Source organism: Schistocerca serialis, chromosome 4 (assembly GCF_023864345.2).
Source record: "Schistocerca serialis cubense isolate TAMUIC-IGC-003099 chromosome 4, iqSchSeri2.2, whole genome shotgun sequence".
In the NCBI taxonomy this organism is placed as follows: Eukaryota; Metazoa; Arthropoda; class Insecta; order Orthoptera; family Acrididae; genus Schistocerca; species Schistocerca serialis.
Genome location: NC_064641.1, coordinates 89415899 through 89428087, shown reverse-complemented (window position 1 = coordinate 89428087; position 12189 = coordinate 89415899). Strand labels below are relative to the sequence as shown.

The window sequence follows — 12189 nt, the reverse complement described above, 5'->3', positions numbered from 1 at the left end:
TACCTTACGAATCGTCGCTTTCCGATACAGGGACCATTACCTCAAATTGATAGATTTATGCTTCTCCATCATCCTACAAAATTTGTAACATCATCACGAGATCACCGTATATATACATACCTTTACAGGCGGCGACGCCTACAACTTTGACACTCTGTTGCATCGTTGGATGACGATTCTGGACATGAGTTTAAGTGTAAAACTTTGTCAACTAAATCCCCTCTACAACTTATAGAAGTGTGAAACATGAATTCTGAAACAGCCTGCATGACCTCCGAACAGGTTTTCCGAATAAACAATTACCTTTATGACACACTTCAGTAAACACCACTAAGGATGACGCTGGATATTCCATTATGACGTAATTCCAAACTGCGTCTGCTGAATTGGATTTATGTTTAATACTCACACCAATGAAAGGAAAAGAACACGGCGGTGTAACGTATGTTGTAGGTTCTTTAGAGGATAGGTTAGTTGCAGAAGGATGAGAGAAGGAATCACTTGTGGACACACCGAAAGGACTGACATACCAAAATCACAGACTTAAACACTCTAAAGCTATTTTTAGACTAGAGCTACATATAAATCTATCATAGTGAGTAGTGAAACTCGAGTGCCAATTCCGCATTCACTGTTCATTAATTTCTTTATGCTCCTGGACGAATGCCGCTGTTCCTTGAAAAATATCAAGGCATATCCTGGACGCTGACCTCTACAGGGACGAAAATCAAAGGGAATTAACAGTATGGAATTCTTCCATAACCATCACATTAACTTAATCGTTTACCTGAAATATATCATTTACTGACATTCAGTCTGTTTAATCGTCGACTGATGTCCTTGGAGAGCACGGCCATTACCGAGATCTGTCATAATGACATTTGACTTCTTTAATCGTCTTGCACCGTCCTTGAAGTAATGGGAGAAGGAGCCGGCGTTATTATAGTTATCCGTCAATGTCGCAGCCAGGTGTCCATTGTTCCGGCGCGTTTCCGCACGGTAGCGGCAGCGACCGTGGATAACTGAGTATGTTTTCCCGGCTTGCTGTGGAGTTGACAAATGTCAAGGCAGGGCGACTCGCCCCGCTGTGGCAGATAGGCCGGCGCGCAGGGCCTCCCTGGAATGTGGCTAGGAGCGGCTCACACGCCGTATATATACCGGGCGCCGGCACCCAGACGGCAAGTGTTGTGGGCGACGCAGCGGGACAGCAACAGCAGCAGGGACAGCAGCAGACGACGACCACCATGAGGACCCTGGTGAGCCAGCCTTTGTTGTCAGCTAGAGATCTCGACTGTGCACTCCGTCCCCGTCTTGTGTTCGACTGCAAGTTCTCGGTCGCTGTCTGCCTACCACAAACAATACATTACTATGGGAGATCGATACATCTTTCTATGCATCAACAGTGAGCCACACTGGATGAAACTACTCATGGATAGTGTTATTTTATGCCAAGTGTCTTTCTATTCGCAAAGACGGAGTGAGCCATCTTTTCCGTAGTATCTGTCACGTCTACAGCTGTAGCAAAGCGGAGGATCAACACTGAGCCTTTTAATTTGACAAAAGGAACCACGACAAATGGGCAACTCGCTTGCGATTCTGCTGGAACGTTGAACCATAGGCGTGTGACTATTCGCTGTTACCGAATATCAGTGGGTTGACTCGACACCATCGCATTAGATAAAAGATGCTTTGAATTTACGATTTCGTGGAAAAGGAACGACTCCAGGTGCTGGATATGGTAATATTCGACACGGTATGAGTACTGACAAAAAATGAGTAAACACCTTCAACATCGCTTTGGCTGGATTATCTATCATTATTATTAGTACCAAATTTTTTTGGAAGTGGTGAATAGGGTAGTTTTTGCTAGTACCACTCTCCATTGGGGGCAATGAATAACGTAAAGAATCATAAAAAAATGTGGGTTAGTTTGGTGGCATTACACGGCCAACAACCAATCCTTGTAACATGGCGTTCATTGGATAGTTGGAAATACAAGCCGTAAGGAAATTATTTCTAATCATGTCATGATAAGGTCCGTAACAATTTTAGGTCCACCACAGAAGCAGCGATGACACATTGTCAGCCAAGGAGTCTCATACACTTAATTCGATACACATTAGGGTCTCTGAATACTACTGTTCATTACTCGACATGGTTCATCTGCAGATATTTCGAAATTTCATTCCTCCCAGGTTGCGAGATTTACAGCGTAATCTCAGGTGCAGTCTATGGGGCAACTTGGCATTTTTTCCTCGCATAGAGGCGCAAAGTAATTTAATCTTCCAGAAACGACTTTGAAAGTGCAGAAGGCACTATGTGAACCTGTTGTTGCTGTTGTCAGTAACTGTACATGGCCTGTTTCTGGCAATACAGTTATACCGTTAGGTGTTTTACTGGTCATATTCGAAGTGAATAACATTTGTCTGCCAGTGTCACAGCAGGCGTATATATTCTGATGAAACCAGATACGCAAATTGTTTCATATGCGTACAAAACAATATACTATGTTATGCTTGAGACAAAAATTTGAGTTTAAGTACTAGTCTCTTGAACTATGGTTAACTTAAAATTATTGAGTTATTGACTTCACAGGTGCTGAAAATAGCTATAACAAATTCATTATTTCGTTCCATTATCGAGGTTAATGGGGCTTCAGTGCTTACAAAGAGAAGCACAGGAAGTGAAAGAGGAGATGAGACAGATCGCAAATTAGCAAGTTATATCTATGTCATAGGCATTTTTCCAAGTGTCATTTCTGTTTATATCAACGTTATGTGAACATGGGTTCTTTTTCACATATCTCGTCACATCTTCAGAATGCAAAAGAACTTAAACGTTATCTGCCGTTGTCTCGAAATACGGCAACCGGCGAGCCAATGGCTACTATAGAATATTGCAGTTAGGAGAATTGTTAAGGCATATGATCATTTTCCCTCTTAAGGTTAGTTTCTGTACCTCTGTGTGTCACGCCGTTACACGGAAACTCGAGGACAACTAACAAATTTCAGAAGGCAAATTCATTGGATGTGGAAGGTATGTAGGAAGCCATAAATACTTTAAGAGCAGCGTTGAGAGATGTATTTACGCGTTAGCACTCCACTTCAGTGACTCACGTAGGTGCGCCGGCCCCGAATGAAATCCGCCCTCCGAATGAGCTGTTTAGGCTGCTCCCCATTTCCGACCTGGTGAATAATGGGTTGGTGCCCACATCCTATCTCAGTTACATGATTTGCAATTGCGAAAAACGTTCTCACACTTTCACATGGGGGAGAGGGGGGGGGGGGGGCAAGGTGGCGACAGGAGGGCCACCCTGCAACCCTGACACAGTAAAATCCAGATTAAAACGCTGACTTGTGCGGATACAAGAGAATTTTATTTTTTCTACAGAGGGAACTGGCTGTAGCGTAAACACAACATACTTTCTAGTGAGTTACAGCTGACAGAAAATTAAATATAGTTACATAAGGGCAGTTATACCATTGGTGAGCAAAGCAACAGCAACATATTTTAATTTCTGTCCCTACAGGCAGTACTGACAGCGCTGGTGGCAGTGTGCACGGCAGGTGTGATCCCCGGCTACCCAGGTGCTTACTACCCCGGCGCCTACCCCGGAGCATACCCGGGTGCATACCCTGGAGCGCCGCACGCGGCCCCCGCGGTGCCCGCGGACACCCCTGAGGTAGCTGCCGCCAAGGCCGCTCACTTCGCCGCCGTCGCTCAGGCCACCGCCGCCGCCGGGGGCGCTCCCCATGCCCCAGCTGCCCCTGCATACCCAGGTGCATACCCAGGTGCCTACCCAGGTGCCTATCCTGGAGCCTACCCAGGCGCCCCTCATGCTGCACCTGCTGTGCCCCAGGTGAGTCCGTCCACGTAAGACAGGTGCCATAGTCTATACCTCTTCTGCAGTACAGCATTGAAAAGTGACTCATAGGTAAAAGCACCAAGTATTTTTTTCTTTTGATTGCTATCAGTTCATAAATAGTTGCTACAGAAAAAAAAAATTCCTTAGATACGCTCTTGTGCAGATCCAATCTGAAATGCCCTCATTTTTTGCTACACTGAAGGGAGAGTATAATATTTCGTAAGGCAGTTTGCAAGGGTCAGATCTGATTCTGAGAAATCCGAAAATGTTCACTAAGACCATGGTACAAATCCGCTAGGAGACTGTCAAAAAGCTGAATGAACCGATGGGATGGGAAATCAGATATATGCTATATTCAGTGTGAGGCAAGGAATATGATAAGGCTGTAGCTACTCAATCCTCGTTTTTAGAGCGATGTGGCACTGAAAAACAATGTAATAACAAAGCAAAATGAAGATCTTACTGCAACTTAGGTCTCATATTTTCGATACACTTGGTGGTTCTATAAATGCTGTATGTTACACTTTTTGTTTTAAACAATACAATGATTCTTTTTCTAATAGCCACTGGGAAACTACATGAAAGAAAGGGAGCGTATGTTAAAATAATTACAAATAGAGAAAAATCTGGACCTATCAGATTATCTAACATAAAATAGAAAATTAATTTCAAATTTTAGAATTCTTTTCATCAAATTCGTAAATAATTTAAATATTTTGAAATATTTATTTAGACTGATTATATGAATCTGTCTTACAGATTATGAATAACTCTTGCTTTTGACGTGCTTGTTCTCAGATAGAACACTTGTTTTGAGAATGCATAATTTCTGATATTCCGCTATTGGATGGCCTGCTATAGAGGCTTCTTTGGAGAGTGGAAAAACCCAACCTAACTATGCTTTCCTTGGAGCTATCATTATATTTCAGTAGAGTCGAACCAGATAAGGTGCATTTTAATCAAATCCGCAAATCACTTGCCTTCATTGTCAGAAGGGACACGCATCTGGTGCGATTATTGCAACACCAAGACTACGAGGTTGCAATGTCAAGACTTTCGAAATATAGGTTGACTCAGGAGACATACCCATTCCGAATCGGTTCCGAGATAGAACACATTTAATATACATTGTGATTTATTTTCGATATTATTCAGACATTGACATTCTTTACAACGTCCCACAATAGTGTAGAGGAAGCTGAGACGAACAATTTGATACTTGACGCTTGTGGTCTAAGTCGGGAAACGACTTCAAATTGGTCTACAAACACTATCTAAGCTACAAGACATTCGCGGGTGGGACATTTTCGGTATTCTCGCACTCGCATAGCGCAAACTATTAGTGTTAGAGAAAAAAAGAATATGACTTTTCTTGTGGAAAATTTAATTTAGTTTAGTTTTGTACTGCGACACGTTTTCGTGGGAACGTTTGATTTTCGAGTTATTCAAGAAAAACGGACAAAAGTAGTATTCTGTCTCAGTAACCATTCGGAATAGAATATATGTCCACGTGAAGTTTTTTGTTCGAATCACTAAACTTATCTCTCCTCCAAGCATGTACCTTTCTTCCTGACGCACCTGTACGTACCGCAAATTGACGATAACCGTTATAGCACGCAAGAGATATATGTTAGTCACGAAAGAGTACACCGCAACTTTCTTGTGACATTATGTAGAAATATCATTTCTCTCATTGTTAAATCGAGTGTAATGGGGCCTACATACCTGGAGACTAACTACGCAGTTTATCAAGTGTGAAGTCTCGATTGAGTGATGATCTGTGCGAATAATACATGACAGCTATGCTGTTCAGGCAGACGTTTAGGATACAAAATGTGCACCACATTCCAGTGGTGTAAAAGAAAAATATGTGCCTCGTACGATCTTCTAAAATAAAAACTCAACGTTCCGGCGCCTCTCGGGACTTCTGATGCTGTGCTAAAGAAAGTAAGCAATCTCTGACGAGCATTTCGAAAAGAATTAATGAAGCAACAGACCGGTAATTAAAATGTTTGTCTCCATTTCTATGATCCATTTTCACTTTATCGTCCCGAATACCGCCTGACACATCAGAAATTACGATGAAACAGAGGGTAAAACTAAATATCTACAACCCACACAAACGCACACAAATCATTCCCTTTCCTGTTTCAGTCGCAAATGGAGTTATATACTTCTGTACATGCCCTGATTTGTCTTTTCTTCGCCATCTCAAAGCGGGATGTATGTTTACATCTGTAGGACTATTCTTCAGTCTGTAGAAAATTCCTGTTCTCCAAACTTTCTGAACTTTCTGAATAGTATTTTGTTGAAAAATCATATTGTTGCCTACAGTGATTCCCATTTGAGTTCACGTAGCATTTCCGCAGTCAGTGTTGATCGAAACTTCCGGTAACAAATCTAGCAGCACATCTCTGTGTTTCTTCGATGTCTTTCTGCGACCTGGAGGGGGTCCTATACACTCGACCAGTTCTTAAGTATTAAGCGAGTCTCCTTTATAGATAAACTACTCTTTCGTAGAATTCTTCCAATAAATCGAAGTGGACCATTCGTCTCCTCTGCATCTCACGCGCTCGTTCCATTTCACGTCGCTTTGCCTGGATATTCAACCGGTGTGACCTCAAGTACGACATTTAGAGCATTGTTTTCCCTACCATCAGTTTACATGTTACGACATTTGATGAGCATTCAGCCTCCAGGACAACGTATTTGTTTTTTCCACATAAAATGTTTTTGAGTCAGTCACATATATGGCAGCCTGTTCCGTATGTTCTGGTGTCTGCAGAGTGTCACTGCGTCAAACGAAAGGAAACCATGGAATATGGAATCTCCCTGTTGTTCTTTATCCGTGGAACGCTGGACGCCTTGCGAGTAAAGGACAAGCTGCTTTCTAGATCTGTGTTGATCTGCGGTTAGAAGCTTGTCTCTCTCAAAGAAATTTATTATGTTCAAATGTAGAATAACGCCCACACACCTTCAGTTAACTGTATAAATATTGGTCAAGAGGCTAATTCTGCAGTTAAACTGAGTGTGTGCCTGCCCTTTAACGTGGGCGGTGGCTAAACCCTGTCGCTTTACTGGAGCCACGTGGTTTGCCCGCAGGACACCCCGGAGGTGGCAGCGGCCAAGGCGGCGCACTTTGCGGCGGTAGCGCAGGCGCAGGGCGCCGCCCACGCGCCCGGCGCGCCCTACGGAGTGCCCGGCGCGCCCTACGGAGTGCCCGGCGTGCCCTACGGCGCGCCCCACGCCGCCCCCGGCGTCGGGCCCGGCGGAGTGCCGCAGGACACGCCCGAGGTGGCCGCCGCCAAGGCCGCCCACGCCGCCGCCCACGCGCGCGCCAGCGGCGCCGCCCACGGCCACTACTACGGCTGATCGCGTGACGCGACCGCCGGTCGGCCCGCCCGTCACACCCACCACCGACGCTGAACGCCCTGCGACGCCCAGCTACCCCAACACTTCTGAAAGACGACGCTGTCCGCAAATTTTTTTGTACATACGCTTGTTTTTATTTGAGCATAATATATTTTTGCAATGAACTGAACAGTGACTTTTTTTTATCCCCACGGCAAAACACAAGTAAATTACAACCTGAACGAATACACACTGAAGAGCCAAAGAAACTGGTACACTTGCCTAATATCACGTAGGGCCCCCGCGAGCACGCTGAAGTGCCACAACAAGACCTGGCATGGACTAGACTAATGTCTGAAGCAGTAATGGAGGGAACTGATACCATGAATACTGTAGGGCTGTCCATAAGTTCGTAAGAGTACAAGACGGTGGAGATCTCTTCTGAAGTTGTAAGGTATCCCAGATCTGCTCAATAATGTTCATGTCTGGAGAGTTTAGTGGGCACCGGAAGTGTTTAAACTCAAAAGAGAGCTCCTGCAGCCACTCTGTAGCAATTCTGGACGTGTGGGGTGTCGCATTGTCCTGCCGGAATTGCCCAAGTCTGTCGTAATGCGCAATGGACAAGACTGTATGCAGGTGATCAGACAGGATCTAGGTGTGTCGGGTGTTCCATATCAGTCCAAGTGCACACGGCCCACACTATTACCAGCCGGCCGGGGTGGCCGAGCTGTTCTAGGCGCTACATTCTGGAACCACGCGACCACTACGGTCGCAGCTTCAAATCCTGCCTCCAGCATGGATGTTGGTTGGTTTGTGGGATTAAAGGGACCAGACTGCTAAGCATGGATGTGTGTGATATCCATAGGTTTGTTAGGTTTAAGTAATACTAAGTTCTACGGGACTGATGACCTCTGAAGTTAAGTCCCATAGTGCTCAAAACCATTTGAACCACACCATTACCGAGCCTCCACCAGGTAGAGCAGTCCCCTGCTGACATGCAGGGCCCATGGATTCATGAGGTTGTCTCATACCTGTACACGTCCATCCACTAGACAGAATTTGAAACGAGACTCGTCCGACCAGGCAACATGTTTCCAATCACCAACAGTCAATGTCGCTGTTACCGGGCCCAGGCGAGGAGTAAAGCTTTGCGTCATGCAGTCATCAAGGGTACACGAGTGAGCCTTTGGCTCCGAAAGCCCATATTAATGTTTTTTCGTTGAATGGCTCGCATGCTGAGACTTGTTGATGGCCCAACACTGAAATCGGCAGCAATCTGTGGAAGAGTTGCACTTCTGTCATGCTGAACGATTCTCTTCAGTCGTCGTTGGGACCAAACTTGCAGGATCTTTTTCTGGCCGCTTCGGTATCGGAGATTTGGTGTTTTACTGTATTCCTGATATTCACGGTATACACGTGAAATGGTGCACCGCTGGCTTGGAGATGCTGTGTCCCATCGCTAGTGCGCCGACTATAACACCACGTTCAAACTCACTTAAATCTCGGTGACCTGCCATTGTAGCAGCAGTAACCGATCTAACATCTGCGCCAGGTACTTGTTGTCTTATGTAGGCGTTGCCGACTGCAGCTCCGTATTCTCCCTGTTTACAAAAAAATGTTCAAATGTGTGTGAAATCTTAAGGGACTTAACTGCTAAGGTCATCAGTCCCTAAGCTTACACACTACTTAACCTAAATTATCCTAAGGACAAACACACACACCCATGCCCGAGGGAGGATTCAAACCACCGCCAGGATCAGCCGCACAGTCCATGACTGCAGCGCCTAAGACCGCTCGGGCCTGTTTACACATCTCTGTATTTGAATATGCATGCCTATACCAGTTTCTTTGGTTCTTCAGTGTACGATGCACTCTGTGTCAGTCATGATTGAGGCTAGAATTGGTAAATTGTAAAACAGTACACTTTAGTGCTGTAGGCTCAGTACATCTGACTCTGAAATAGGTGGTTTAGTCCTAGAAATTGTCAATAATTTACCCCAAGCCTGGATGATGTACATTCTAGATTGTAGCATAGTCAGAGTCATGAGGTGAACTGCAGAGACACATAAGGTGAAAGTAATGAATACGGTTGAAATAGTCCTATATTAATGTGAGCAGCATAGCTGCTTCATGCCCATCTATACTTCCAGTAATGATGGTTGTAAACAATAATGGAACAGAGCGCAGTAGAACGAGCTCTAACCACATAATTATATTCATCTTTATGTCACACTACAGTTCATGCCTCCCTCGCCACGTGCCGAGATTTGGGCATGAGTGCTCACCTGACGTCATGTAACAAAGGAACCAGACTCAGTTGATTAACTTCAGACTTTTATTTCTACGGAGTATTGATCCCTGCTGTGAGAAATCCCACCTGAGTGAAGTACAAAACACTGTCCCAGGTCGCAGCGTAGATCGTCAACAAGAAGGTAGCTGAGGTGTATTTTGTAGGCATGTAGACCAAATACGACACTCGTAGAAAAGAACACCAACAGCTGAAATTCTTCATAGTATTTTTATTCGTTAAGCAACTATTTTCGCACTCTTACCCTCATCTTGAGGTCCCTATGCCAGAAAGGAATGGAGACATGCAAACATTGGCTCACATAGAATATGTATCATATGTATTGAACTGAACGCCGTGGACTTCTATTTATACGAGTGTAAACTCTAAACATACGACAACGACTTTGGATTGTACACATCGAACAAAAAGAAGTCGATGGTACCCAGTTCAATATGCACGGCACCTCCTCTTTGTGCACGAGTGTTCGGATGTCCCCATTTGTTTTTGATGCCGGCCTGAAGATGACGCAAATGGAAGGTAGAAACTCGTTGCTTAAATAATAAAAAAATTAGAAAGAATTACGGCGGCTGGTATTGAGCTCGCTGCCCGCCGCTCTACTGAGGCGTCGCGGGTTGTGTGAGAGAGTAGGAAGTCTCGCAATCGGGTTTTCTGGCTGCAGCATCACTTCTCATCTCCAGTGAGGAGACAGGGGTTCCTCTTCTAGCAGGGAGTCCACTTGATGTCCTAAATGGGGAGTTCTACAAGGTGACACTTAGATTATCGTGATCGCAATGCACTGGGTAGAGGTCTTCTTCATAGTCCATCAAGCCTGGTGGGGTGTGTGATGCGCCATCAGGAGACGCCAGAATCACTTGTTTTCACTGCAAAGTGATGGCGGTGGATGCAATCGTCAAGTCGCGGATGCTGCTAATGTGGTGTCAGTGGGGTGGAAGATGAGGAGGTTGCAGCGGGTAGTACATGTGTGGTCGCAGCTACGTGTCGTAGAGGATGGCGACCCCAGACGAAGGACGGGGTGCCTCCTGCTTTAGTGGCACCGTCAGTGGAGACTATAGTTGTCCAGTTTGTAAAAGCGATGACCCTGGGTGCCCGTGACTGCAGTGGGGTCCATTCCCGCACTGTGTCTCCCTTACAGAAGCTATGTCGGTCTGGTGGACGCTGCTAGTGTTGTTGTGGCTGGAGGAGGTAGAGGATGGTTCTGGGTTGCCTGCCGTGCAGAACTTTCATCTGGAACTTGTCTGCGGCAGGCGTGACCCCCTATGTACTCGAAAAAGATTAGAGTGTCTTAACTCAAAGAAGGCTGAATCACTGCTAACACTTTTGCTTAAAAGTGTGAGCTATTTGCTTCGCCTTGCTGTTGATTTAGGACAAAAAAGAGCAGTGACGGAATACTGTATGCCATGTTGAATGCAAAATTCTGAAATGGAGGTGGATGCGAACAGGGGGTAGACATCAGTCTCTGTGACCGGAGGGAGACCTTAGATCGTAAACACCTACATCGGTGCTTTAATCGTCTTTCTTGCTGATGTGGAATACATTCTGCTGGCATATCGAAACTGTGAGAAAAATTGCACAATGACTAGCCACACTGACAGATGGACCCATAAAAACTAGATTGATTCAGGAGGCTGGAGCCATGATTAAAAACATTGTGACGATGTATGAGGGAGGGGGAGGTGGGTGCCCAGTCGTGATATGAGCACCTCAATAGCTGAGCAATAAGAAGGGCTGCAGGTGCATCCTCCATCTGCGTAGCAACTCGATGACCTGCGGGAAGAAGGGCTAACACCCAGTTGTGGACGGAGGGCGGGGTCATCACTCGGAGGGACTCTTGCCTTCAGTGAGCATCAAGATCACTCTCTGACCTGATAGCTAAGGTTGGGTGCTATCTCGTAGGGATGTAGTTTGGCCAGCGTGTTTTCCTAAAAACTCTGCACGTCGTGGGATCCTTCTGCAGTTCTGTAGTAATGATAGAGGTTATGAATGGAATACCGTTTAAAGTGAAAAGGGTCGATGTGGACGCAAACAATGTCGTGTGGTCCTGATTTTGTGTTGGGCCCCTCTGGGAGCCAGGAAAGCCCATTTGCTTTTTCGTGCTGGTCTGTTGGTTTGTATGTGAGGGAACGGCGACATCTTGATAAAAATCACTGTAAGCGTTGCACCCTTCTGTCCGGTGATAATTCACCTGTGTCGAACAAAGCCATAAAATGCTTGTGTTTGCTTACTAGATGGAATTTTACATGAGACAAGTATGTGTAAAATTTCCACACTCCATAGATGGACTGCGAGGACCTCATTCTTTGTCGTTGAATACTTCTGTTGGACGCTGTTAAATGTTCTGGAAACTTAAAGGCGATATCTACGCACACGTTCCGACGACCCAGGGGGATTTAAATCATTGCTTTAGTGTAGTATGTGCAGTGATAGAAGACAATCTTTTTAGTCTTTCCAGAAGTCCTTGTACCAAAAACTGCAAAGTTTTGTTCCAATAGGTGCAGGGCATTTCAAACATTTGACGATAGAAACCGAATGCAAAGCATTCTTCGTCATACATTCTTTTATGTTTTCTTTTCGTTACTGATCCTGATGTCATTTTGCAATGTAAGGGTGAATGTTGAGATTAAACGCACAACGCAGGTTATTACTTAACAATCTTATTAGTATA

At 45.1% G+C, this 12189-nt stretch overlaps 1 protein-coding gene across 1 annotated transcript; it reads left to right on the top strand.

Annotated features, from left to right (window-relative positions):
• Positions 1–1028: 1028 nt before the first annotated feature.
• Positions 1029–7406, top strand: LOC126473790 (elastin-like). Its single transcript, XM_050101064.1, has 3 exons — positions 1029–1256; positions 3530–3859; positions 6968–7406. Exons 1-3 carry the CDS (start codon positions 1029–1031, stop codon positions 7235–7237), a joined length of 828 nt encoding a protein of 275 aa, XP_049957021.1. The 3' UTR covers positions 7238–7406.
• The last annotated feature ends 4783 nt before the right edge of the window (positions 7407–12189 follow it).